Source organism: Mirounga angustirostris, unplaced genomic scaffold, assembly GCF_029215605.1.
Source record: "Mirounga angustirostris isolate CCGP_5_RB_7025 unplaced genomic scaffold, mMirAng1.0.hap1 SCAF_14, whole genome shotgun sequence".
Taxonomy (NCBI): Eukaryota; Metazoa; Chordata; class Mammalia; order Carnivora; family Phocidae; genus Mirounga; species Mirounga angustirostris.
In genome coordinates this window covers 46888940-46915673 of record NW_026991722.1, presented here as the reverse complement: position 1 = coordinate 46915673, position 26734 = coordinate 46888940, and the positions used below count along the sequence as shown (strand labels likewise).

Genomic DNA, 26734 nt, shown 5'->3' with positions numbered 1-26734 from the left:
TGACCATGGTAACCCAATATTTGTCCTTGGCAGACCCAGGACTAATACTTGTTATGTTTCCTTTAAGTCACCCCTTAGAAACAGGGACAGGGTCACAGTTCTCTTGGAGCCATTGTTGGTTCTCATGTTGCTTCTTGCCTGACCAGGGTCCTCCATCAGGCTGCTTTCTCAAACAGTCCCTGGGATCTTTTTTTTTTTTTTTTTTTAATATACTTATTTATCTGAGAGAGAGAGTGTGTGAGCGGGGGGAGGAGCAGAGGATGAGGGAGAGGGAATCTCAAGCAGATTTCATGCTAAGCATGGAGCCCAACGCAGGGCTCGATCTCACAACCCTGAGATCAAGTCCTGAGCTGAAACTGAGTCAGATGCTTAACCGACTGAGCCACCCAGTCGCCCCAACAGTACCTAGGATCTTAAGACCTCACTGCTTTCTCCTTCTCCCCAATATAAAATTCAGTTTCTTTAGCATCCCAATCTTCATGATTCAGAAAAAAGCAGTGGAGTCCATTAAGTCATAATAGGATGTGAATGAGAGTCCAGTCAAGGTGGATACCTTCTCACAGGTGTTTACAGTTTGAAAGAATCACTAGTTAACATAAAGGAAATGAATTCTTTTTTAAAGATTTTATTTATTTATTTGACACAGAGAAAGAGAGAGAACGAGTGGTGGGGAGGGGCAAAGGGAGAGGGGAGAAGCAGGCTCTCCGCTGAGGAGGGAGCCTGACACGGGGCTTGATCCCAGGACCCTGAGATCATGACCTGAGCCAGAGGCAGACACTCAACCAACTGAGCCACCCAGGCATCCTGCAAAGGCAATGAATTTCAAATGATGGAGTTTCTCTAAGTATTTTTCAACAACAGAACTTGGTGGTGTCTGTCAAATCACCTCTAACTTTGTTCCTTATACATTTTTGCATGTTTATTTTCCAATATGGAACTAACACTTAGAGAGGGATTCTGTCAAGTTAGAAAGTCCACATTGAGTGGAATCTTAGGGTTTTCTATGTATGGTATCATGTCATTTCCAAATAGTGAGAGTTTTACTTCTTCCTTGCCAATTTGGATGCCTTTTATTCCCTTTTCTTGTCTGATTACTGTGGCTAAGATGTCTAGTACTATGTTGAATAAATGTGGTGAGAGTAGACATCCTTGTCTTATTCTGACCTAAGGGGAAAAGCTCTCAGTTTTTCACCAGTGAATATGATGTTAACTGTTTGTTTTTCATATAAGGCCTCTATTATGTTGAGGTATGTTCCCTGTAAACCTACTTTGTTAAAGGTTTTAATCATGAATGGATGTTGTACTTTGTCAAATGCTTTTTCTGGACCTATTGAAATGATCATATGGTTTTTATCCTTTCTCTTATTGATGTGACATATCACATTGATTGATTTGCAAATACTGAACCACCTTTGCATCCCAGGAATAAAGCCCACTTGATTGTGCTGAATGGCTATTTTAATGTATTCTTGGATTCTGTTTGCTAATATTTTATTGAGGATTTTTGCATCTATGTTCATCAGAGATACTGGCCTGCAGCTGTGTGTGTGTGTGTGTGTGTGTGTCTAGTTTCTTTACCTGGTTTTGGTATCAGGGTAATGCTGGCTTTATAGAATGAATTTGGAAGCTTTCCTTCCTCTTCTATTTTTTGGAATAGTTTGAGAAGAATGGGTATTAACTGTTCTTGAAATGTTTGGTGGAATTCGCCTGTGAAGCCATCTGGTTCTAGACTTTTGTTTTTTGGGGAGTTTATTTATTACTGATTCAGTTTTATTGCTGGTAATTTGTCCAAAATTTCTATTCCTACTTTCATTTTGGTAAGTTATATGTTTCTAGGAATTTATCCATTTCTTCTAAGCTGTCCAATTTGTTGGCATACAGGTTTTCATAATATTCTGTTACAACTGTTTGTATTTCTGTGGTGTTTGTTGTTATTTCTCCGCTTTTATTAGTGATTTTGTTCTCTCTCTCTCTCTTTCTCTTATTTTTTGAAGAGTCTGGCTAGAAAGTTAATCAATTTTGTTGATCTTTTCAAAAAACCAGCTCCTTCTTTCATTGATCTGTTCTATTGTTTTGGGGGGGCTTTTTTTGTTTGTTTAGTTTCTGTATCATTTATTTCTGCTCTGATCTTTATTATTTCCTTCTTTTTGCTGGGTTTGGGTTTTGTTTGTTCTTATTTTAGCATCTTGAGGTGTAAGGTTAGGTTACTCAGATTTTTCTTGCTTCTGGAGGTAGGCATGTGTTGCTATAAACTTCCTTCTTAGAACAGATTTTGCTGCATCCCAAAGATTTTGGACCTTTGTATTTTCACTTTCCTTTGTCTTCACACAATATTTCTTCTTTGATTTCTTGAGTGACCCATTCATTGTTTAGTAGCATGTTATTTAACCTCCATGTATTTGTGTTCTTTCCAGATTTTTTTCTTGTGGTTGATTTATAGTTTCATAGTGTTGTGGTCAGAAAAGATGCATGGTATCCCTTTGATCTTTTTTAATTTGTTGAGGCTTTTTTTGTGGCCTGATATGTGATCTATTCTGGAGACTGTTCTGTGTGCACTTGAAAAGAATGTGTATTCTGTTGTTTTAGGATGGAATGTTCTGAACATGTCTATTAAATCCATCCAGTACAGTGTGTCATTCAAAGCCACTGTTTCCTTGTTGATTTTCTGTTTGAGTGATCTGTCCATCAGTGTAAGTGGGGTGTTAAAGTCCCCTATTATTGTGTTCCTATTGATTATTTCCTTTATGCTTGTTAATAACTGTTTTATTTATTTGGGTGCCCCCATGTTGGGTGCATAAATATTTATAATTGTTATATCCTTTTGTTGGATTGTCCCCTTTATTATTGGAATGGAATATTATTCAGCCATAAAAAGAATGAAATCTTGCCATCTGTAACAATGTGGATGGATCTAGAGAGTATAATGCTAAGCAAAATAAGACAGAGAACGATAGATACCATATGATCTCACTTACATGTGGAATTTAAGAAACAAAACAAACAAGCAAAGGAAAAAAAGGAGAGAGAGAGAGACAAACTAAGAAACAGACTCTTAACTATAGAGAACAAACTGGTGGTTACCAGAGGGGAGGTGGGTGAGAGGGATGGGGGAAGTAGGTGATGGGGTTGAAAGAGTACACTCATCACAATAAAAAAAAAAAAAATAATTTTTTTTAAAAAGCCCACATTCTCTTCGGATAGCTATTGAGAACAATTGCATATGATTTAAGCATATTTTAGTTACATCCAGATTTTATCACTAATGTGTTTGGGGTATTTTAACCTTTGTTCAGCCAACATAGGTTTCTGTGACAAATTAGAATTTTAGGTATGTGAATTGGACCCTGGAGAGGTCCTTCTACAGGGGTGGTGGTGTCCAGTAATACTGTCCTTTCCTTCTCTTCTGCCTTTTTGTTTCTCCCAGCCCATGGTGGTTGCCCTGTCACTATTGCTTTCCTTAAACTCGTCCAGCTACTATTCACTCTGTCTGCCTGATTCCAGAAGGGCCCAAAGAGGATCTCAGTTGCTGAGGGAACAGGTTTTCACTGTAACTTTAGTTGTAAGTGTCTTTAATTTATCGTTAGGCCTGCCTATTTCCATTTTCCAGAGAGGTAGTTATTTGGTGCTTGCTGAGTGTGAGAGAGTGAATGAGTGAGTGAGAGAGAGTGAGAGAGAGTGAGTGTGTGTGCACATTACAAGTCCACTAGTGAAACCTGAATGGAGTATACTCACTGTTTGGCTAGCATTTCTTTTAGCCAGTTGTCTCTTACACTGTATGACTTTTTGGTATTTTTCAGAATGAAGTGAGGATCATGTTGAATGTGGGGAAGTCAAGTCTCTCTTTGTTTCGTGTTATTCTGAAATACATTAACCCTGGAACTGAAGCCATATCTGGTCGCGTGTCTATTTATCCATCCTGGGCTGAGGCAGGTAGGTAAATTTTCAAGCCTCTTTTGGATTAAGAAATAATTAATTAGTGAAATATTTTTTCCAATTTTCAGAGTTACCTTCTGAGGAAAGTTGAAGTCTGATGCATAGTCTGATGAGGGTGGTGTCCTAGGTGCCCTGTCTTTGCTACCTTTTCAATCTGTAAACATTCTGCTTATTCAAATTTTGCTGTTAAGTTTATCACTAACTGTCTTTTTAAAAAATTGATATAACAACCTGTGTGTCTTGGCTGAACCCCAGGTGTTATGATATCACCACAAGGTAAAGCTAATTTATCACTAATTCATGGTAGAGTGGGTGTCACCTTTGGGGTGGTATTGGACGGAGCTTGGCTTACTGCCCTAAATTTTCCCATTGTTTTCAGGCACCCCAAATAGGTCAAGGAGAAATGGGTGAGGAGAGGAATTTTTAAGGTGAATGCTGTAAAGCATGAAGCCCAAAAGAACTCCAGAGAGAAACATGCAAACTTCACTGTTCTTGAAATGTTTGGTGGACGAAGGATTCCTGAGGGCAGAGGAAAAATCTGTTAGAAGGCAGATCTCATCAGAGCTGAGGCCTGGAAGTCTGTTCTGCAAGAATTAGAGTTTCTACCATTCCTGGCAACAGATTCCAGGAAGCACTAGGAATCCCACATGGACACAAAATGGTGCCCGTAGAAATCTAATTTAAGATCAAAATACAAGCATCTTTGTTCAGCATCCATGGCAAAGTCACTGGGGGCAGTGATGATGCTCCTGAGTTGTGTCAGCCAGGTCGTGAGGCTGGACAATGATGAATAATATGAAGAACTAGCAAGCTTGCCTTATTATATACAAAGTATTTTGGCATTGATTTACTCACAAGACAAGTTTGTGAACTGATGAGGGTTGAAGAGGAAACAGAGCTGAGAAGTTTAGTAAATTGCCTAAGTGCATACCTAGTCTTTGTAGACAAGTCGGAATCTTCTGACCCCAAACTCTTTCTCATAGACACCAATCCTTCTTAGATGACAGTTTCGTCAGCAGTTTGCTCTCTGTTAACTCAAACAGGTGGAGGACATTGTGGTTTGTTTTCCCGTCCCCTGGGACATCTTTCCTAAGCCCCCACATCTGAGTCAGGGGCCTTGGTTGTGTATTCATGTGGTAACCTATGCCTCCTCCCGAATATGACTGTTCGCGCTCTGCTGAATTCTCCTGTTGGCTGGCCTGTAATCCCTCACCGTTCCTGTCCCACCATCAGGGAACAAAGGCCATGCTGGCTGTGTGCACGGCCTCCTGTCCTGAACCTAGATCTCATGAATGTTTGTAGAGAAAATGCAAGGATTTGGAGCAAATGTTTCTTCTGAAGAAAAAGGCTCAGGTGGGCTCAGATACAGCAGTTTGGTTTGTTTCTGAACCTTCTATAGGAGGTCCTCTCTGTTTCATGCAGAAGAAAACCTTTGCATCCTGAAAACAAACAAACAGAAAACCAAAACTTTTTCTTATGTCAGAACGAACACATGTTCTTCAATAGAAATTAAAAGAATAAAATAATTTAATATCAAATGTAATGAATTGAATGCTTACTATGTGCAATGAACTTCTCTAGGCAGTTTACATGTATTAATATACTTAATCACTTAACAAATTTAAGAAGTACTCACAATCTCAGGATACATAATCACTGCTAACATCAATATCTTTCTGGTCTGTTTTACACATATGCGATGCAAGCATACAATTAAAAAATATAAAATAAATAAATCTGATCGGTAAGTATGATGAGTAACCACCCTAAACTTTTTCAGATGTAAATTGAATGTTTAAAACTGAATATCCAAAATCCTAAGAGTGACTGCTAGGACAAGTGCCTTAGGCAGTTCTTTTTTTATTTCTGATAGATGCTGCTCAAAGCAAAGAAGTAATCTTCCTGCCAAGTAAGGAGCCAGCCTTTGTCGCCGTCCCCAGATATGGTTTGGCAGACCCATTTTCGATTGCACCAGGGATATGGATTGCTTGTATCAAATCAGAGGGAGTCCTTCTGGTAAGAGACCTCCTGCGTGGAGAGTTCTGTGGGATTCTTCCCCCCGCTTAGCATGGTCCCACCCACAGTGACCCACAGTGACCATAAGATATCAAAATCACAGGCAGCTCCCTTTTAGACATAAGAAACTATGGTGACATTTGCCCTCAAATGACAGAGAAGCCAACTTAAAATATCTTTTTTTTTTTTTAAGTATTTATTTGAGAGAGAGAGAGCGAGAAAGAGCACAAGGGGGTTGGGGAGTGAGAAACAAGCTTCCTGCTGAGCAGGGACCCCGAGGCAGGGCTCAATCCCAGGACCTCAGGTTCATGACCTGAGCTGAAGGCAGACGCTTAACTGACTGAGCCACCCAGGCGCCCCTAAAATATCTTTTGTATTCTTCAGCCAGCTCATCCCAGACAAAAAAACCAGACCAACCATAACTCATAATGACTCAAAGATATCAGAATAAATGCAAAACCTTAATGTGCATATGTCCTCACCCTTCAAAAGCTTCTTTGGGATTTTTCATTATGAATCAGAAGGACATCTTCGAAAATCAGCCCTTCTGGGAATTGTGCAGAATGAATCAGAAGAAGCTACGAGAAGAGCAGATCCTACTATCAGTGAAGTTGGTGGTGGCAGAAAGGGAAGGGAGAGCCCGTGCTTCTCTGACATTCCCTCCTTCTACCTCAAACGTAGGCAATAGTCTCCACACAGATGATCTTGGACAAAGAATCCTGCATCAGGGGCAAAGCTCTGTCCCTGCACACTAATAGAATAGCCAGAGAAACCATGGGGAATTAAGAGATGAAAACTGCTATCTGAGATATTGATATCTTATAAAAAGTCTTCTGAAAATGAAGTCTTTGGCGAAAGCTAGGTTTTGGCCAGAGTGGAAAACAGTAAGCCTTTCCTTCTGGCACAATCCTTTTGATGGGCTATGTTAGCAAATCTTAGGCAAGTTCTTTAACTCCAAGCCTGCCTCAGTTGCCTCTTCCTTGTAATAGGGACAATGTTTATCCAGATAGGTCCTTTCCAAATCTGGGATCTTATGAGAATAATGTGACAGTTTATGCTATTGATCCAGTCCCTATTTTTCTTGCATCTTCTTGGTAGCAAGCTTTGTTGCTTTACAAAAATTTTAGAATTTTTCATAGACACTAGAAATGAGGACAAGGAAAATCCCATTGGTGCCAATAATGGGTACAAAGTTGGATTAATGGGAAGAAGGTCATTATGTTACTCCACAGGCATGGAAGATGCTTGATGACATTTAGTGCAGTTGTATAGCGACTCATATATATGCTTCCATGTTATGATCCCGTTTTCTCTAGAGACATTTTATTGAACACCTACTATCAACCTTTACTGTTCTAAGATCTATGGGACCATAAACCAATGAGGAGCTATGGTCCCAACCTAAGGAAACTCAGTAAGAGAACAATAACCACTGTTAAATTAAAGCCCACTGAGGTAGTGAGACCCCCGTGGTAGACCACGCAGCCCCCTGGACCACCATCTGCTACTTTTCCTCTCTATGCGTTTCTCTTCTTCTCCATTATAGACAAATTAAGGGCCCTGACAAGAGAAAAAGCCTTATGGCCGGTGTATGAGTCTCTTCACAGTTGTGGCAGACGTCCCCCCTCCTTCCCTCCGCACACAGCCAGTGGTGCCTACATCCTTCTGAAGCTGTCAAACCATCAGCGTCTCAGAAACCTGGAGCTCTGCTCTTTCCTGAAGAGCTGTTTAGCTGGATTTACGCTGTGGGCTTCATTTGGCACACTCCATGGAACACATTCTTCCGCTCGTCTCCTAGGACAGGCAGTCAGCCAGTCTCAGCCTGTGATTCACCAGGATCACAAAACATCGTTTTTTATACCATGCCAGGCGAGCGTTGCTTTGGTGTGGGAATAATAAAACCGAAATGCCCGACCCACAATTCAGAGTTCTGATGTGCGGTGATGAAAGCAACCGGTATTTCAAAGGACCAGATCATCAGCTGATAGTTTATTATCTTTGTTTATTTTTGAATTTATACACAATCCAGAAGGGAGGGTAAAATTTCCCCGAGTTGTGAGTACAAAAGCGTCCACCTTGAGATCCTGATCTCCGATGCTTGGAGCCCATCTGGGACAGGTTGCTTTGTGTGTTTTGGTGAGTCAGGGGGCAGAACAAAGCAGCTGCTGGGGAGAGTTTAACTTGGCGAGCTTCACCTGGTTATTAGTAACCGAGCTGGCATGCTTGACTGTTTTATTACTCAAGAAAGGCCACCATCATCTGAATAATTGTCCTCTTGGTCTTCATTTCCTAGGACTACCTGGTGCTGCTTCCCAGAGACTACTATGAGGCCCCCTCCCTGCAGCTGCCAGTCACCCAGCCATGTGCCGACTCAGGACCTCCCGAAGAGAAGTTAGTATGGGCAGCGGGGCGTCATTGGGGTCCTCTGAATTAGGAACTTTGGTGCAAGGATTTGAGAGAGGCCTCAGCATCACAACTGCAGCAAGATGCGTTGGATAATTATTTAATTGTGGTCTTTCTCTGAGGCCATCAACTGTCTTATATACAAGAATCACAGAGCACTTCGCACCCTGTGGTTGGCATTTAGAGTGACGTCCACCCCCTAGTATGTGGAAATGCTGATGCTTGACCAAGTAATACCCTCAAGGTTGTGCATCTGCTGAGGGGAAGGGCTTAACATAGAATCTGGGTTTATGGACCTTTCCTTTTCTTATTCTTCATGCCGATGACAGTTTACTACCCGATTCCTCCAGTAGGCACATGGTAGGAGTTTGCTGAAGGAGTGAGGAGTGAATGGAATGGAAAGAGTCCTTTGGGGATTGCACTTTGATGTTGTGTTTTGTTCTCAGTTGTAACTGTTGTACTTTGTTGTTGTTGTTGAAGTTGCTTGCTTTACCAGCATTTGCCAGTGACCCGATTCCCCTGTGCCCTGGCTTGTGAGGCCAGACACTTCCTGCTTGATGGGGAGCCAAGACCCTTGGCAGTGAGGCAGCCCACCCCCGCACACCCAGTCCTGGCGGACCTCAGTGGGAGAGAGGTGGGGCAGCCTTTTATTTACTGTCAAAGCTATTACTACCTCCCTGTCTGTGTCTGCTGAAAACCCTTGGCCGCAGTTGCTTCTCAAATTCAGGGGAACCTGGAAGAATTTCTCAGAGGTGTTAATTACAGGTGTACTGAGTTCTCTGATCCAGGTTGTGGCTGGGTGCCACGCCACACGGAGCATAGTAAGGTTCGTCTTTGAGTACTTTCTAGACAGGGCAGGGAATGTGGGCAATCACAGAAGCCTCTCCTTTTTATTCCCTAGACTTTTAAGGGTGTGTCTTGCTCTGCCTGATTTGGGGCAAGCAAGATCTTTCTAAATGGCCTCCAGAAACTACACAGCTTACCCTAAAAGGATGCAATACTCACTGACTGTTCAGCCCCTCAGGCTAAGCAGTTTGTAAGGGCTGATTTCTTGGAGCTCAGAATCTGGAACTGCTGCATCCCAATGCACCTCCCTCGTAGCTTAGAGGACAGGTTACTACAGGTTTGGGCATTGCTTTTCTTCCCTGAGTTTTGTAAGCCTCAAAACAATCTAAGACTCTACTGATTTAAGATTTGGGTTAGAAATCCTGTATATCAACACTAAGAACACACAGTGCAACACCTCAAAAAAAAAAAAGACACTGAAAAAAAAAACTTCCTTTACTATATTTCCATTCCTGACTTTTTACAGCATTCTCTGTTTGTACCTTCGGGTCCAGTGTTCATGCTTAAATGTGTAGACTGATAACATATATGGTATTAATTCTCACTGAATATTTAGATGTGTACCTTTTTGTAAACTGTATTACTAACATTTCCAGGGTAGCTATTATAGGATTTTAAGGATATTTCTTTAGTCCTCATTTCATTTTTTTATTTGAGTTTTTGTTTTGCAAAAAAAAAAATATATGTATACTTGTTGTAACAAGTGAAGCAATACAGATATGCATAAAGAAAAACAAATGATCTCATTTCCACTCCATTCTAACAGTCTTCTGTGTCCCTCCCAACCCATGCTGTGTACATACACACATATGCATATATATACATAAATATGCACACACACATGTGTGTGTGTTCCCCAGATAGCAGGGAGGTGCTGTTGAGAAGGGCCAACCTCCAGGAAATGATGCTGATGACTCATCAGGAAGTGTCCTTGCCTCTGATTTAGCCCAGAGCCACAGCATTGAGGTGTTGGGCAGGGCCATATTTGCATGATGCATAAAACTAAGCCCTGGGCTGTCCAGTTTCATTTAACAGTCTGTTTTACCATTTTATCTAAATGCTTACAGACTTGTGCTGTCTAGTACAGCAGTGACTAGCCCATGTGCCTATATATAAATTTAAATTAATTAAAGCTAAGTAGAGCTAAACATCCAGTTCCTCAATTGCACTAGCCACATTTCAAGTGCTCAATAATCACATACGTCTAGTGGCTACCTTATTGGAAAACACAGATTATAGGATTTTTTTTTTTTTTTTTTTTGCTATCACAGAAAGTTCTATTGGACAGTGCTATAATAGATCATTGTGCTAAAATTCAAAGACTAATGCTTTAGAAGAGGTCTTAGAAATCATTTGATTTCCCTTCCTGTTTAGGAATCCTTTCTAAATTATCCTTATTAAACATTCATTTAGCCTCTATTGAATACTTAAATCAATGGAGGAGTCACTTCATCTAGAGGTAGACTAACTTTTGGTCATCATTAGCCACCTGGAGCAATGCAGAGTAATCCCTCCTCTGGAAACCATGTGTGGTGTGATGGTCAAGATAGTTCTAGAGTGAAACTGCCTGCCTTCATGTCTTGGGTCATCAGTAACTAGCTGTAAAATCTCTCCAGGTCTGAATTTACTAGTATACAAAATGGGGATATATAAATGGGGGTATACAAAAGTAGCTACCTCGTGGGTACTATTAAATAATAATCCATGAGGGGCTCTTGTTGTGATCAAGTGATCACTTAGTAACCATTAGCCTTGCTGCTAGTATGTGTTCTAGTCAGCACCATGGGCTGAAAGAGCAACCCACTAAGTCTAGCTCATAAGAACAGTTTTTCCTTTTCTAGGATACAGGGAGGTCTGGCAGGATTTCAAGGGCAGGAACTGAGTACATTCAGGTCTCCTAGGAATCTTCGAGGGACAGAGCTACCTGGCTCTCACAGAAGCCTTCCCTTCTCTCCATGTGTTTGCCTGTTTACCTCTCCTTCTCTTAAGTGGCCTCCTTTGTTTACTTATAGCTCTTTGTCCCACACACATACCGTGAAGGCTGCTCTGGTGCCATTTCTTTGTTAACTCTTAGCTCTGGCACGTACTGCCACCTGAGTCTCCCTTCTTTATTCTTTCTGAGAAAGAGAAAGATCATTTCTGAGAAAGAGACAGCTCATCTTTTAAAGTCAGATCACACTGTTGTATACCAGGGAAGCCTCTGTCTCTCGTAAACAAATTTATAGGTATATATTTTTTTATATTTCAATTTTATCTCTGTTTTACAATGTGATTTTAATCCATTTATATTTATTGTGATTTCAGACATATTTGGACTTATTTTTATCATCTTATTTATTTTATTAGCTTTTTTAAATTCAATTTAATTAACATATACTATATTATTAGTTTCAGAGGTAGAATTTAGTGATTCATCAGTTGCATGCAACACCCAGTGCTCATTCCATCAAGTGCCCTTCTTAACACCCATCATCCAATGATTACTAGCTTTTAATTTACCTTCTTAAAACTAATTTTCCTACTTCTGTTTTTTGTTGTTGTTGTTGTGTTTTTGTTTTTTTTTTAAGTAAGCTGTAGGCCCAACATGGGGCTTGAACTCATGAACCTGAGATCAAGGGTAGCATGCTCTACCAACTGAGCCAGCCAGGTGCCCTTACTTCTGTTTGATTGAGACAGTTTTCTCTATCTTTTCCTTGTTGATAGGTATAGATTGTTTTCTGATATTTTAGTGGTTACCCTTAATATTTTAACATATGCTCTTAAGTATATATTTTCCAGAAAAGTCTAAAGTTATTCAGTAATTCTGATCTCTTCTTTTACACAAAGCAGACTTTAGAATTCTTATTTACCGATTGTAAACCAATCTCCAACTTGTTGTCTAGAAATTTTATTTTTACCCTTTCCCCAGACTTTCAGATAGATTGTAAGTTTCATCTTAATTCAAATACACCACATACCATCCCTCCCTCTCTTCTCCTTTCCTTTCTTCTTTTTTCTCTTCTCCATTTCTTCATGGAGATATCTCTCCTGGAATCTTTCATCTCTCTTCTTTACTCTGGAATATAGTCTCTGGGCTTGAGGTACAGCCATTTCCTGAAATTTTTCATCACCACACCCACCATCTTAAATATTCTCTCTTTTTTTTTTTTTAAAGATTTTATTTATTTATTTGAGAGAGAATGAGAGACAGAGGGCATGAGAGGGAGGAGGGTCAGAGGGAGAAGCAGACTCCCTGCCGAGCAGGGAGCCCGATGCGGGACTCGATCCTGGGACTCCAGGATCATGACCTGAGCTGAAGGCAGTCGCTTAACCAACTGAGCCACCAGGTGCCCTTAAATATTCTCTTTTTAACCTTCGTTGTATTGAATCTTCTTTTTTCTGACTATTGGAACTTCCCTTTTTTTTTTTTCTTCCTCATTTTGGTAGATTATATCCTCTAGAGGCTTCCTGTGAAAGGTCACATAGGAGCTACTTTTTGTTGTTGTTGAGAACTTGCATATCTGAAACTATCTTTATTCTACTCTCAATCTTGATTTTTTACTTGGTTAGATATAGGATTTTAGATTAGAAATCATTTCTCCCCAGAATTTGATAATGTTTCCTCATTGACTTCTAGCTTCAAGTCCTGTTCTTGAGAAGTTACATTGTGGTTCCCAGTGCTTTGACTGCAATCTGGTTTTCCTTTCTCAAAGCTTTTGAGGTCATTTCTTTATTTCTTGTGTTCTGAAATTTCACAAGGATGTGCCTTGATATAGATAATGTTTTGGCCAGTGTGCTGGGCTCTCAGCCTTTTAGCCTGGAAACTTCTATCCGTCATTCTGGGAAACTTTCTTGAGTTATTTCTTTGATAATTTATTTCTTTATCTTTAATCAGTATTTACAATCTCTTGATCTTGTTTTATGCTTTGGGAGATTTCTTCAATCTTTTCTTCCAACCCTCACCCCAGCTCTGCTCATACAGACACTTAGGTTTCAGCTTTCTCTGGTCTAATTAGTTGACATTCATCTGCTTTCCAGCTTCCAAAATTTTGTTGATTTCTCTGGTGTGTTGGGTTTTTATTCCTCTTCCCTATTCTCTTCTTCTTTGTGGGTTTATGATTTTAAAAAAACTGACTCTAATTTTTGCAGAGTTCTGAGAGGGAAGATCAGTAAATATAAGTGTTTAATCCATTATGTTTAAGCAGAAATCCTAAGATGGACTTTTATTTGTGACATTCTAATGTTTCATTATGATATGCTTAGGTATAGATTTATTTTTATTTATCTATTTAATCCTCAGGTACACTTTCAGAATGAAGATTCATATCTTTCACCCTGGGAAATTCTCATTATGTTATCACTTCAAATATAATTTTGCTGCCATTCCTTACATTCTTCTTTTCTGGGAATCAGACTGGATGAATGTTGGAGCCTCACAATCAATCTCCAAACTACTGTTTCATATTTTTATATCTCTTTGGATCTTTGTGCTACTTTGAGGGTGAATTCCTCAAGACTTCCTTAGAATGCATGAATATTTCACTATCTCCAGTCTAGATTTTATCTAGCCTATTGATTCAGTTTAATTTATACTGTTAATCTCAAAGATTTCTAATTGGCTCTTACTCATATTTACTTTTCCTTGTTTGGTTTTTTTGTCAATTTAGTTTCATAACTATATTTACTTTTTAAAGACATTCCTCTTTCATTTATATTTTTGAGTTTCTTAATGTCCTTGGAGACAGGTATGTTTCAGAATTCAGAATTTTTAAGATTCTGTGCACACACACACACACACACACCATCTCCACGGGGGTCCTGGCCAACACCCTATAACCAAACATGTTAATATTTCCCCAATGAAAAGCATGAGTAGGCACTCCAAGAGAAATACATGAAGACTGTGTACATGGACTTAATTCAAGTCAGATTTTGCCACCAAGTGATAATTGGTTAGGTGAGATTAGGTTTTGCCACCAAACAAGATCCAAAATAATTTCCTTTTCCAAGTTTGAAGATTTCAGGTTAGGGACCAGTATATTCATTTTAAAGTCTTTATCAGACTGTCCCATAAAATTCATTTCATCTGAAGTAAACTCATCTTCTGATTGCTGATATTGTTGCCTGTTTCTAACATTAGATTTCTTTATGTGTTTTGGAGGCTTATCTTGTTTGCAGGCTTATTGACTTATTTTGAATGGAAGGTTTTTATCCTCTCCCTTTTTCTTTATACCCATCTCAGCCTCGTAGTTTTGCAATGTCTTACCAGTCCTCTGGACCATTAGCTCAGAGGCAGGCATTAAAATGTGCCACTTCTATTGTTGTGATATTAGTATTAGCACAGATTCAGATGCTGAGTCAGTGGGTGGCTTAAATCAGTTCTTGGTCATGAGGCTACATCTGTGATATTTGATTCCCAAATTCTACAGCTTCTTATAATGCTGAAATCTAAGTGGCAGATTGTCAGCAACTTTTTCAGCTTTTCATGATTTGAGGGAACACTTATCTTTGTCTTAAAAAAATGAGCCTGGATCTGACCACTGTCTCATACGAGGCATCTCTAGTTTTCTTTACTCTGCATGAGCTGAACTGCTGACCAAAACAGCGCAGACTTGGAGGACAACAGGCCCCTGACTTCAGCTGCCATACATTTTGAGTTTTTTTTTTTTTTTTTTTTTACTTATATTCCATCACTTTTAATCTCAAACATATCTTTTTGTTTTCCTTTTAAAACATTTTATCCATAGTTGCTATCTCTTGGAGCAGAAGGGGTGCAAAAAAAGTGAATTCACTGTGCCATCTGACCTGGAAGTCACTGTCACCTTTTAAAGATGCTAAATTCTATCCTCTTTTTTAATAAAACCCTCCTTTCCCTTCCCACAGTCCCTCAGCCATAACGCTTCCCTCCTTCACAACCAAACTTCTCCAAAGAATTAGATAATTCTATACCATTTCTAATTCTTTCATTTCCATTCACACCTCAACCCACACCAGTCTGGCTGGCTTGCTTCCTCTCACCCTCCCACCTTCCCTCCCTCCCTCTCTCCCTCCCTTCCTTCCTTCCTTCCTTCTTTCCTTCCTTCCTTCCTTCCTATCTTTTCTTTCTTTCCCAGGGTTTCCAATGATGTTCTTGTCACTAAATCCAGCGGATATTTTTCATTCCTCACCTATTCATCTATTTAACTTCTCAGCAGCTTTCAATACTTGTTGAATACCCCTTACATCTTAAAATACTCTCTTACTTTGTTTTCCATAATTTAAGAGTGGTCTGGATCTCTTCCTACCTCTCTGGCTTCTTCCTTAGAATATCATTTACAGGCTTAACCTCTGTCTAGCCATTGAATATTGGAATTTGTTCAGGCTCAGTCTTAGCCTTTGTCTTTTTACCTTATATTCTCTGCCTAAGCAGCCTCCTCTGTGCCTGTTGTGTTAGATACCAACTCTACATAGATAACTACCAAATTGGTATGTCTAGTCATACTTGTCCTTTCAGATGCAGAACAGCATAGCCAACTTCCTTCCTGACATTACCTCTTAGGTGTCTCAGAGGGATCTCAAATTACATTTCAGTGTCCCTACCTAAGTAAATGGTGCCGCCATCCATCAGATTGTATAAATCAGAATCCTTAGGGTCATCCATGACTTCTTCTGTTCCCTCCCTCACCAAAGACAACCCATCTCTGAATCTACATCCCAAACTTTTCTTAAATGTCTCTACTTCTCTCCATGTATCTTTCGTGCCCAATATATGATCATCTTTCATAAGGATCTCTGTAGTAACCTCTTAATTAGCTCATTCACACTGGCTCTTGCCCATTGCATCTCACAATCTTGACTCCATACGATTGTCAGCATACTCATGTTGATAGAAATATCTAATCATCACTGACCCTCTCACCCCATCCTAATCCATACATAATTGGAAAATTTCAATAACATCTTATTGCTGTTAGAATAGAGACAGAAGATTTTAATGGTCTCTAAGGCTACCCCTCTTACCTCCCAGTTTTATCATAGTTCTTGCTCTCTGTTCCTCACCACTGTGGCCTGCCTTCAGTCTCTTGGACTTACATATCTGCTACCCTACAGCACTGTATGTCATAGGGTAACCTCCTACTGCAGGATATTCCCTCTGCCTGAATGCTCCTCCCTCCCCTTGGGGCCTGGCTATCTGTTCCTTGTCCTCAAGGACTCAATTAAGTTGTTGCTTCTTCAGGAAGTCTCCCCCCTTCCCTAGTCTTCCTGAACAGCTCAGGCAGCCCCCTGAGCACCTAGTCAGAACATTTGTCATACATATAATTTTACAGTGTGTTGGTCTAATTATCTAAGTATTTGATTAAAGTCTGTCTGAGGATAGAGACCAGGTCTGTATTGTTTCCCATTGTATGCCCATCAGGTCAGCTGGCATAGGGTAGGTGTTTAATAAGTATAGGTTGATCAAATCATTTTAAAGACTCATTTTGACATCAGATATGTTCACCATCCCTCTTAGCTTTGTGTAAGCATCAGATTTGATATGCCCACATTTTATGTCTTTATTTGAAACACTCACAACTAGGTGAGGGCTGTTCTATGCCATAAAACCAGAAGGATCCTTCCAGTTTGACACTGGTTTTGATGAAGTTTCCTTTTACTAAGATAAATCACTGATAACAAACAGCAAATAATAAAATTTCTACTTGCCATGATTTGTCTTTTATCTGAGTTTCCCAAAACCTACTTTTACCAACAGATGTATTCAAAAGCCTTCCTACAAGTCTTCCAAAAAATCAATCTATAGGACTCAGAGTGGAAAGAACAATAGAAATTTATAATAGAGTGCTGTGATAAAACTGGCAGCCAATAATAACTTCTGGGAGAAAAGTGAATACATCATTGGCCTGTGTGGGCTTTATGGTGGGTGAAGACAGACAAACCCTTGTTTGGAGATGCCCAGGGGAGAAATGCTGGTAATAACCTCCACACATGGACCAATATTTCACTCTGTAACGGAGTGGAAAAGTGGTGTGGATAATCCATTTTTTTTTAATCCCTGAGGGAAGTCTTTCTATTATTTAAGTGATAGAAAAATCACTGTGGAAAATATTAGTTGTGTGGCTCAGGGCTGTGCAGAGAGAACAGTAAATGTGAATTTCCTGAAGGCAAGGGGCAGGAGGATTTTAATTAAGTGTGGTAAAGCTTGGCTGAGCCTGAGCTTACAGACTGAAGGGGGTTAAACTGCTACAGAATGTAGTTCTAATATTGGCTCAGACGTTCAATATGCAAATATACTTTGACTCAGCAATTCTACTTCTAGGAATCTTACAGAAATACTGGCCTAAGGATATGCATATATATATGCATATATATGATGATATATATATATCATCATATAGCTTTATATGTTATAGGGAAAATTAGGGACAACCTAAGTGTCCATCAGTTGGGGATTAGTTAAATCATTTTATGCTCATACTATATGGAATGGTAGGAAGCCATTAGGAAAATGAAGTTTATCTGCTTGTGCTGCTGTGAACAGCGAAAATATTGTTGAGTAAAAAAAAGCAAGTCATGGCAAAAGGCAATAATCACAATTATAATCATCATAGTATGTAGTGTTTGTGACATGCCAAATACATTTCTAAGAGTTCTTCATATATTAATTCATGTAATGCTCATAATAATTTTAAGAGGTGGGTACTGTTGTTATCTTCATTCGTACACTGGAGGACACGGAGGCGTATAGACATTAAGTAACTTGCTCAAAGTCACACAGCTGGAAGCAGTTTGATTCCAGACTCCAAGCTCCTAACCACGTGTGGGCATTTTTTTTTTTTTTTTGGTAAGAGGCCAGATAGTAAATATTTTTGGCTTTGAGAGTCGTATGGCCTCTGTCGGAGCTACTCAGCTCTGCCGTGATGGCACGAAAGCATCCATGATTGCTTATTATGAGCAGTTTTCTTTAAAAAAAAAAGGAAAAGTACATGCGTGTGTATTTTCAGACATGGACAATGGTTTGGAAGTATGGAAACCAAACTATTATTAGTTACTGTTCCAGGAGTGGGGTGCATGTATCACTTCTCATTATCTGCATCCACAAAATTTTAAGTTCATTTTTTAAATTGAAGAATAGCAGAAGAGCCTCAAGGCATACTTCTATTCCTCTTATCATCCACTGGAGATTCTTTTTTACCTCAAGTTTTAGAGTGTCTTTTGCCTTGAGAAGAAAAATATATGGGTGAAAGGAGTAGAAGCCCCTATAATTAGGGTTGCTGGATTTAGAGAATAAAACTACGAATGCTCCATTTAAATTTGAATTGCAGATAAATAATAGTTATGTGTTGCTTATCTGCATTTCAAATTTAATGGCACATCCTGTATTTTATCTGGCATTCCTACCTAGAGGACCACGTTCCTTACTATGATAACATATAAAACTGTTTCCTGGTGTCTGCTTAGCCCTGGTTTCACTGTCGCCTATGTAAATGCATCCAGTACATTTCACGTCCATGTGCTTGGGTTCTCTCACAGGTGGAACTGCACCTGCGGCTGCAGGTCCCGCAGGTCGGTAACTACATAGTCGTGGTCGAGTATGCCACGGAGGTAGACCAGCTGTCTGTGGTTGATGTGCACATGGAGAGCTCTGGGTCTGTTCTGGTCGGCCAGGTGAACATCTACAGCTGCAAGTACAGGTAATCAGTCCTGTCATGGGGGATTCCTTTGTACTGGAACAATCCGGAGGTCAGCCTTGGGAACTTGGGTTTTTATCTGGATTGGGAAGTTGTGTCCTTTTTGAGGCCGATCTTGAAAACAAGCAGGAGACTATGCTCTCGGGTGTCACCCCCAGTGTAGTATTGGAAGGCTTCTCTGTGGACATCTTGAAAATGTTGCATTTTCTTGAAAAGCTGGGTGTTCCACCCACCACTTTGGCTCAGATTCCCATGAAGCAACCACAACCCTGGGTCGTTTAGGGAACTCAGTGCTCTCACCTCAAATGCTGGGTAGAGCACATGGGCACATGGGAAAGGAGAAAAGACTCCGTCACAACTGCCTTCACAACACGCCCTTAGGAGACTGGGAATACTTAATGTTTGATGATCATCAGGTGAAAAAGAATTAACCCTGATGGCTGTATTTAAAAATTCACCCTGATTCAGTTACTCTCTTCCAAGAACTTTGACAAAGATTTATTAAAAATTGTTTTCTTTGTATACTATTTCAAGATCTATGCAAATGTCCAGAATATGCTTTAATTAAAGAATCTGTGCAAGGGGTGTTTTCAACATGAAATTAATTGTATAATAAATGGCACTGGGAGTCTGTCTCTTTAGACAGCAGGTGGAGAACTGCAGTGAACGCACCCAGTTCTTGGCCAAGGCCTTAAACAATTTTGTTACCACGACTTGCCTATGACTTTTTGTCAAACTCTGAATGACCTGAAGTAGTTGGACATTTTCCCTGTTTTGCGAATAAAAGAACTTACGAAAAGAGTTACTTTTAGGGGTTTAGAATGGAAACTTTTATGAGACTTAATGAAATGGTTATTGAGTTAACATCATGCTCTCAGCAACCTTAAAAAGGAAACTGTGAGGGCTTCTTTTAAGAATCTTTAAAAAAATCTAATCAGCCCTTTTTTCTGGGGTGATGATTTAAAAAAAAACAACAAAGAATATAATTGCATTTGGACTTTTAATGGAGCAAAAAAGTGCCCCAGAATGTTCTTTCATTACCTAAAAATGTTAGTTTCATCTGTGGATGACATCAGCAACCACTGGAATGTACACTCCCGGGTGGGTGGGTCACCTCACCACCCAAGTCCTGGAGACTCTTGGCCACAGGGCTGGGGCAGGGCTTCTCCAGACCCTGTCCACCCTCTGGTTCAGCCCTCTGACTCTTTCCACCTTCCAGATTATGTCGCTTGATCCCTGCTCCACAGGATACAAGGTGGCGATGGCTAAGGGCCCAGGAGGAAACACCCCTAATGTCCCTGGTGGCTCTCTGACCCATCCCAGAAGAGTCTGAGAACATCTAGACCAAGCAGAGGAGTGGTTTCAAAGCTAAAGAAAGAAAGGGCACCCTTCCAGGATTCCATAAACCATGAGCTTGGTTTCATGACCTCTGTCTGAATGGCTTTTGGGGCAGACAACTGTGCGGTATTCTGTAGATCACTTTGGCTCTGGAAATGACAGCACCAAGTTCTTCTTTACCAGGGACATTAGAATTCCAAGATAGGGTTGTATTAGTCTAGGACTCCCTTTTACTGTATTTAACTATTTCCAGGAACGTCCCGTGATACTGTTTCACTAGTCTAAAATATTTCTTCCTTCTCTACTTTGGCTGTCATGTGGACAAGTGAAAATGAACAGGCTGTAAGTACTGTAGTCCAAAAATGTGGTGCATTTGGAAAATATTTGACACATAAAAGCCTATTTCAAATGACAGGCCCTTTCAACATTGCAGCTTCTCCTGCTAAGGGTTGAACCTTTCTTAGCATTTCTCAAGTGAGTTCTAATGGTGTTATTTAAAAAAATATCCCAACAGAAGAGTAGTGGTGCTAATTAAAATACCACTTTTCAAAACAGTGTTGTGATAAATCTGATTGCCCTTCTGTAAGAGATGTTCACTCATGATTAAATCAATCCAGTTATTATCATTAGTCTATTCTTTTTTTTTAATTTTTTTTTTAAAGATTTTATTTATTTATTTGAGAGAGAGAGTGAGAGAGAGAAAGAGCACAAGAGGGGGGAGCGGGAGAGGGAGAAGCAGACTCCCTGCTGAGCAGGGAGCCCGATGCGGGACTCGATCCCGGGACTCCAGGATCATGACCTGAGCCGAAGGCAGTCGCTTAACCAACTGAGCCACCCAGGCACCCTTAATTTTTTTTTTTTAAAGTTTTTTTTTTTTTTTTTATTCATGAGAGACAGAGCGAGAGAGAAAGGCAGAGGGAAAAGCAGGCTCCCAAGGAGCAGGGAGCCTGATGCAGGACTTGATCCCAGGACCCTGAGATCATGACCTGAGCCGAAGGCAGACGCTTAACCATCTGAGCCACCCAGGCGCCCCATTAGTCTATTCTTAGTAAGAATTTTAAAAGGATATGGATAAAACCAAATCTTAGTCAATCACCTAATATATTTAACTCCCAGGATTATGCTTGAACCAAAAGGAATGCATTTTAATTTCACACACACACACACACACACACACACGCATGTGCTCAAAAGGGAAAAGAAAACAGCTGTTCTTTGAGTTTCTGACTGTGGCTCTTTATATACTATCTCATTTTAATCCTTACCAAAAAGTCATTACATAAATTATTTCAAATATTTCCCAGAGATGGTCATTTCTTTTAGTTTGCCTCCGAACTATTTTCCAAATTATATTTACAGACAGAAAAGTTGCTACAGGATATGAAATCAGAAACATTCCTCAAAAAATACTTCCTTAATGGGTTAGGGTGTATTCTTTGGTTTCAAACCGTGGCCTTTTAAATGTTCCTGAACTCCATATTTCTTTCTTTCTTTTTTTTTTTTTTTCTGAACTCTATTTCACCTGATGGGGTGGAAGGAAGGAGCGCAGCTGGTACGACAAGGAAGGAGGGATGGGAGGAGCAGACTGAGCTTCCAATGGCAAACTCTGGTTTCTCATGACTGGAGTAAGGCCAGCCCCAGTGCTGACGTGGTGTGGTATATCATTGATCATTTTGAGGCCAAAAGGCAACTTTAATCATTGACGGTACCAAGAATATTGATAAATTTCCAAGAAGGTTGTGTCTTGGAGATCAGACATCATTGACCCTGGCGGGGGGGCTTTTTCTCCCAATGATTAGACAAAGTATTGCATAAAGCTGGGTGGAAAAAGTGAACAAGGCCTTTAGCCCTGAGATGTGTCCCAGTCAGAAGGTTCTTTTTCTTGTACTGATTGTGGACTGCATCTCTCTTAAACTCATTGTGCCGGAAAACATACTGTCAGTGACCTGGTTATAAACAGGAGAAACAGAAGAGCAATCAGCTACCGCACAGGGAGGCACGGAGTCAGGGAGACCAAAGAGGAGTCAGGCTAAGCACACTCTTTCCTCTCACAGTGTCCTCTGCCGGAGTGTCGTGACTGACGGCAGGAGTCGCCTCGCTGTGTTTGAACTGTTAGCAGATGCAGGCATTCGGCTCAAAGCGCACAGGGCCCAGTTCCTTCTGGTACGCTTCTCTTTTGCCCTTTGAATTTTAGAAGAATTTTGGTGATATCTCTATATTTTAAAACTTACGAAAACTTTGACTGGGTTTGTATTCCATCTATAAAATGAAGCTGTGAAGAATTGCCAGTTTAATGATGTGTTTTCTTCCCATCTAGAACTCTTACCTTGTTTGAGCCTTTTTTTTATAGCACCTAGTAAAGTTTGCTCATTAAGTTTGAACACATCTCACAGAACTCTATTTCATTATTGTTTATTCATTGTTACTATTATGAGTGAAATCTCTTTTGTCATAGTTCCTAGTTTATTTTTATGCTGGTGTATAGAAATGCCATTAGTTACTGTTTATTTTCTTGCCCATTTTACTATTTTATTATGTCTATTAGCTTCTTGGCAGAATCCTTCAGAATTTTCAAGGTTGCAATCACCTAGTATTTCTTTTCCAGACTATTGTTACTCTATCTCAAAAAGTATATTTTTCAGTTAATTAGATATATACCATTAAGAGTTAAAAATACCAAGTTTGGCAGATTAAATATCTTCATGCCTCCCTTTTAATAGCACAACTTAAATATTGAGAATTGTGATAAACACAGGCAGTGGGACTGGGCTAGGAAAGGGTGGCCAGATTTATAATAAATGTCTCAGAGAACAGAAGATTATCTAAGTATGAAGCAACTTCCTGCTAATATTAAGCATGTATCACACTCTGAGAAATGCTAGGCCATCTTGTTCTAATGTGTTTTAAATATTTGTGCTTGACAGCATTAAAAACTTTGAGCCTTAAGAATTATCTGGAATTGAGTTTTTAAAAGTTATTACATAAATTATATAATAGCTTAAGACTTTCTTTTAAAAATTGTGACTCTCTTTTTAAAGATAACAATCTGAGTGAATCTAACCTCTTCATCTTTGGGAATTATAACAGGGCTGAGTCTTTATCTTTTTTTTTTTAATTTAATTTTATTATGTTACGTTAGTCACCATACAATACATCATTAGTTTTTGATGTAGTGACCCAGTTTTCATCTTTTAAGCATAAGTGTGCCCTTTTTGAAATACTCTAATATCATTTGGATGTCTAACTAGAATATAAGCTCATGAGGACAGGGGTGTTTTCCATCCTGGTCTTGTAGGATCCCTTAGTCTTAGCGCCTGGCATGTAGTAGGTGTTCAATAAAAAGTTTTGTTGTTACTGAATGGGTTTGTGATCAAGCTGGTAATATAGTTTTGATTAAAATAAAATGTACTGATAAGTTAATAACTGAGTTTCTTGTGTGACTCAAAAACTAGCTCTGGAGACACTTCTTCAGTGAAGAAATACTCCAAAGAGTATTTGTGGCAGGAGCTACAGACAACAGGCTCTGAACAGCAGGCTCCCTAGCTGCCTACCATGTACCCCCTCTCCCTGCCAAGGGGTTTGAAAAGCCAGCATCAGCCCAGGGTAGGAGAGAAAAGCAGGCACCAAAAGTCACTGTTTTTGAACTTCATGATTTTATTTATTCATACTACTATTCCAAGAACATTCAAGCGGTGATCCTGTGTAACAGTAAAAAGGATTTGTTGCACATAATGATGCAATAGGGAGTGCCATTCTGCAGTTTTTTCTACTTTAAAATAGCTATTGTAATTTCTTAACAGCTTTTTTAAGAGTATGTTTGACCATACCATTGGCTTTGCCGATAACCGTGATGTTACCTTTTTGCGTTGTATTTGTTCAACAGCATCAAGTTTGTATCGTACCCAGTGAAGAATTCTCAGCTGAATATTTGAGACCTCAAGTCAAATGCATTGCCAGTTACAGCGGTTATGTTAATCAAAGGTAATGGGTTTCCTTCTTTTCTCCCTTGTTTGTGCTCTGAGTGGTACTATAATGCTTGTAAGGCTGCGACTTTATGCTTAATGTCAGAAGGGATCATAGGCCAAGGTACTAAAGGCTGATGACGGGTTAAAATAAAAAATCAGTTAAATCATTTCCCCCAGCAGTCTTTCCAGTATTCCATAATATCAGGAAGCTGACACAGTAGCAACTGGGGGGAATGGTTAAGCTTTGCCCTCAAGGGCAGTTACTGAGTGCTGTTCTGAGCCCTCCCAAAGACTCACTTTGTTCCAATCCTTTAATCTCTGTGTCTGAGGCTCCTCATTTAAAAAACCGTGAAAATAATGACCCATCTCATCACTGTGTTATGAGGATTAGCTAACCAGTGATTATCGGGGTTTCAGGAGGGTTGTTTGTTGTAGATTCAAAAATAATTTATAGACACAGTCGTGAAATCTTTGGCATATGGTTAGGACTATAGAAGCCACCAAGACAGTGAAATCTGCCTGTGCCTGAAAGAAGTGATGTGCATTTGTCTTCTTTGTTTTTATATGATTTTATGTTGACATTTATGTTTAGAGGTGAATAATAATGTTTCATTGCATTGACCCCATTTAACATGAATTTTAGTTCTAGGAGGGAAAGTTTCTGTCTGGTTACTATTTTTCAAAATTAAGATTTTTCTTTCTGTTTTAGCTCATTGTATTGAGCAGGTTTGCTGGAATACACTTGACCAATTGACTACACTGAGTGTCTTTGTATAAAGATCCCTCCACAGTCCTGTGGTTCTCTCGAGACTAGATCCTTTTGATGTCACACAGTCTTTTGCTCACAGTCGCTATCTTCACCAATGGATGGTTCTTCCATTTTCGGTTTTTGGTTTTTTTTTTTAAGATTTTTTTTTATTTATTTGAGACAGAGAGAATGAGAGAGAGAGAGCACATGAGAGGGGGGAGGGTCAGAGGCAGAAGCAGGCTCCCTGCCGAGCAGGGAGCCCGATGCGGGACTTGATCCCGGGACTCCAGGATCATGACCTGAGCCGAAGGCAGTCGCTTAACCAACTGAGCCACCCAGGCGCCCTCGGTTGTTTTTTAATATTCTTTTTTTTTCAGTGCCTCTTGTGTCTCCCTGGTCCCTGAAACTCCTCCAACAGCATTAATTTTGGAGGTCCCGAGTGGTGAGTCTTCCCCTTTCCTGCCCCAGGATCCTTCGCCTTCTGCAGATGTTGTTACTGGAGTCACCTTGAAGGCGCCACAGGTGGGACTCCCCTCAAGGGTGTTGTTTCTAAATTATGGTTCTCAAAGCATGGCCCTCACCAGAAGCATCCTCATCACCTGGGAACTTGTTAGAAATGCATGTTACAAGCCCACCCCAGAATTACTGAATCAGAAACTCTGGAGGTGGGGCCCAGGAATCTGTGTTTTAATAAACCCTCCAGGGGATTTGGATGCCCCTGAAGTTTGAGGCCTTCTGCTCTCAACTGTGGAGAATCCTGGATGTGAGGCATCTGCCTAATCTTGTCTATGACTACCCCATCCTGATGTTCTCTTTTCTTTCTGTATCTCTACCTACACAGTCATTTGGCAACTTTTCGTGGCCCATTTTGTCATAGGTCATATTTTCATGGGCTACTGCTATGTAACATTGTTGAGATGATCACTTATCTTCCCAAGTTGGAATGTAAGCACTTGCAAAAGCTGCTCTGGCTAACAGAGTTTTTGCATCCCCAACTACCAGCAAAATGCTTTGCAGGCAGGAAATTCTCAATAAACATTTATTGATTAATAATCAATAGCATGAAGGTGAAATATAGTAAGGGACTGTATTTTTTTCACCGTAAACTATGAAGTTGCAGGACTTACAATTTGCCCTGATGATATTATATCCTTTTAATCCTAGAGATGGCTCATATCCATTCACATTGCATCAAGTTAGAAAACGAACAGGATCTGAGAGAGAAAATTTAATAAGAGCCTGTATGGGGAAGTCCACTCAGAATCATAGGGGGCGATGAATTGAAATCATGACAAGGGAGTTCTAGTCCTGGTTTTGCTCTTAAATTAGAGTATGACGTTTATCAAATTATTTGCTTTCTTCAAGTTGTGGTTCTCAACTGAAAGATGAAGATAATCTTTTATTGCTGCTGTTTTTCTTGTTTTTTTGAGGGTTTGAAAAGACTTACATCTCACAGAGTGAGGTTTTCTGGAGAGAGCAGGGCTCACACTCAAGCTAGAGCAAAAGTGGGAGCATGACTCTGGTTTTCACTGTGGTTGGACAGGGGTGAGGGGAAGGTGGAGGAGCGCAAGGTGAGGACTCCCTTCCCATGTGCTAGAATTAGTGTGGCTTGAACTTTCTGCTTGTGACAAGGGATGTGCACCTGGGCCTTCTTCTCGGCTTGTGCACGTGTGGGGCAAAAGATTAAACATGAGTGATGGGGCTTGACACCTATCAGTCAAGCATCCAAAATGGAGCCTGACTTTTTCTTACTCGGTTATTCCAAGCAGTATGTGAACACTGGGAACATTCTCACACAGCCTTTTGGCAAACATCATGCATTTCTACTGGGTATGTAC

General features: G+C 40.0%; 1 protein-coding gene across 5 annotated transcripts in view; it reads left to right on the top strand.

Moving 5' to 3' along the window:
- LAMA3 (laminin subunit alpha 3) overlaps positions 1 to 26734 on the top strand; it is a 267772-nt gene that overhangs the window by 132363 nt on the left and 108675 nt on the right. For all 5 annotated transcript variants that reach the window (XM_054510344.2, XM_045886917.3, XM_064577799.1 and 2 more), the window contains 8 exons: positions 3798 to 3930; positions 5807 to 5949; positions 8243 to 8340; positions 8833 to 8986; positions 18688 to 18848; positions 22238 to 22346; positions 24067 to 24164; positions 25274 to 25418. In XM_054510344.2, coding sequence (XP_054366319.1) covers positions 3798 to 3930; positions 5807 to 5949; positions 8243 to 8340; positions 8833 to 8986; positions 18688 to 18848; positions 22238 to 22346; positions 24067 to 24164; positions 25274 to 25418 — 1041 coding nt within the window. The remainder of the gene's footprint in view (positions 1 to 3797; positions 3931 to 5806; positions 5950 to 8242; positions 8341 to 8832; positions 8987 to 18687; positions 18849 to 22237; positions 22347 to 24066; positions 24165 to 25273; positions 25419 to 26734) is intronic.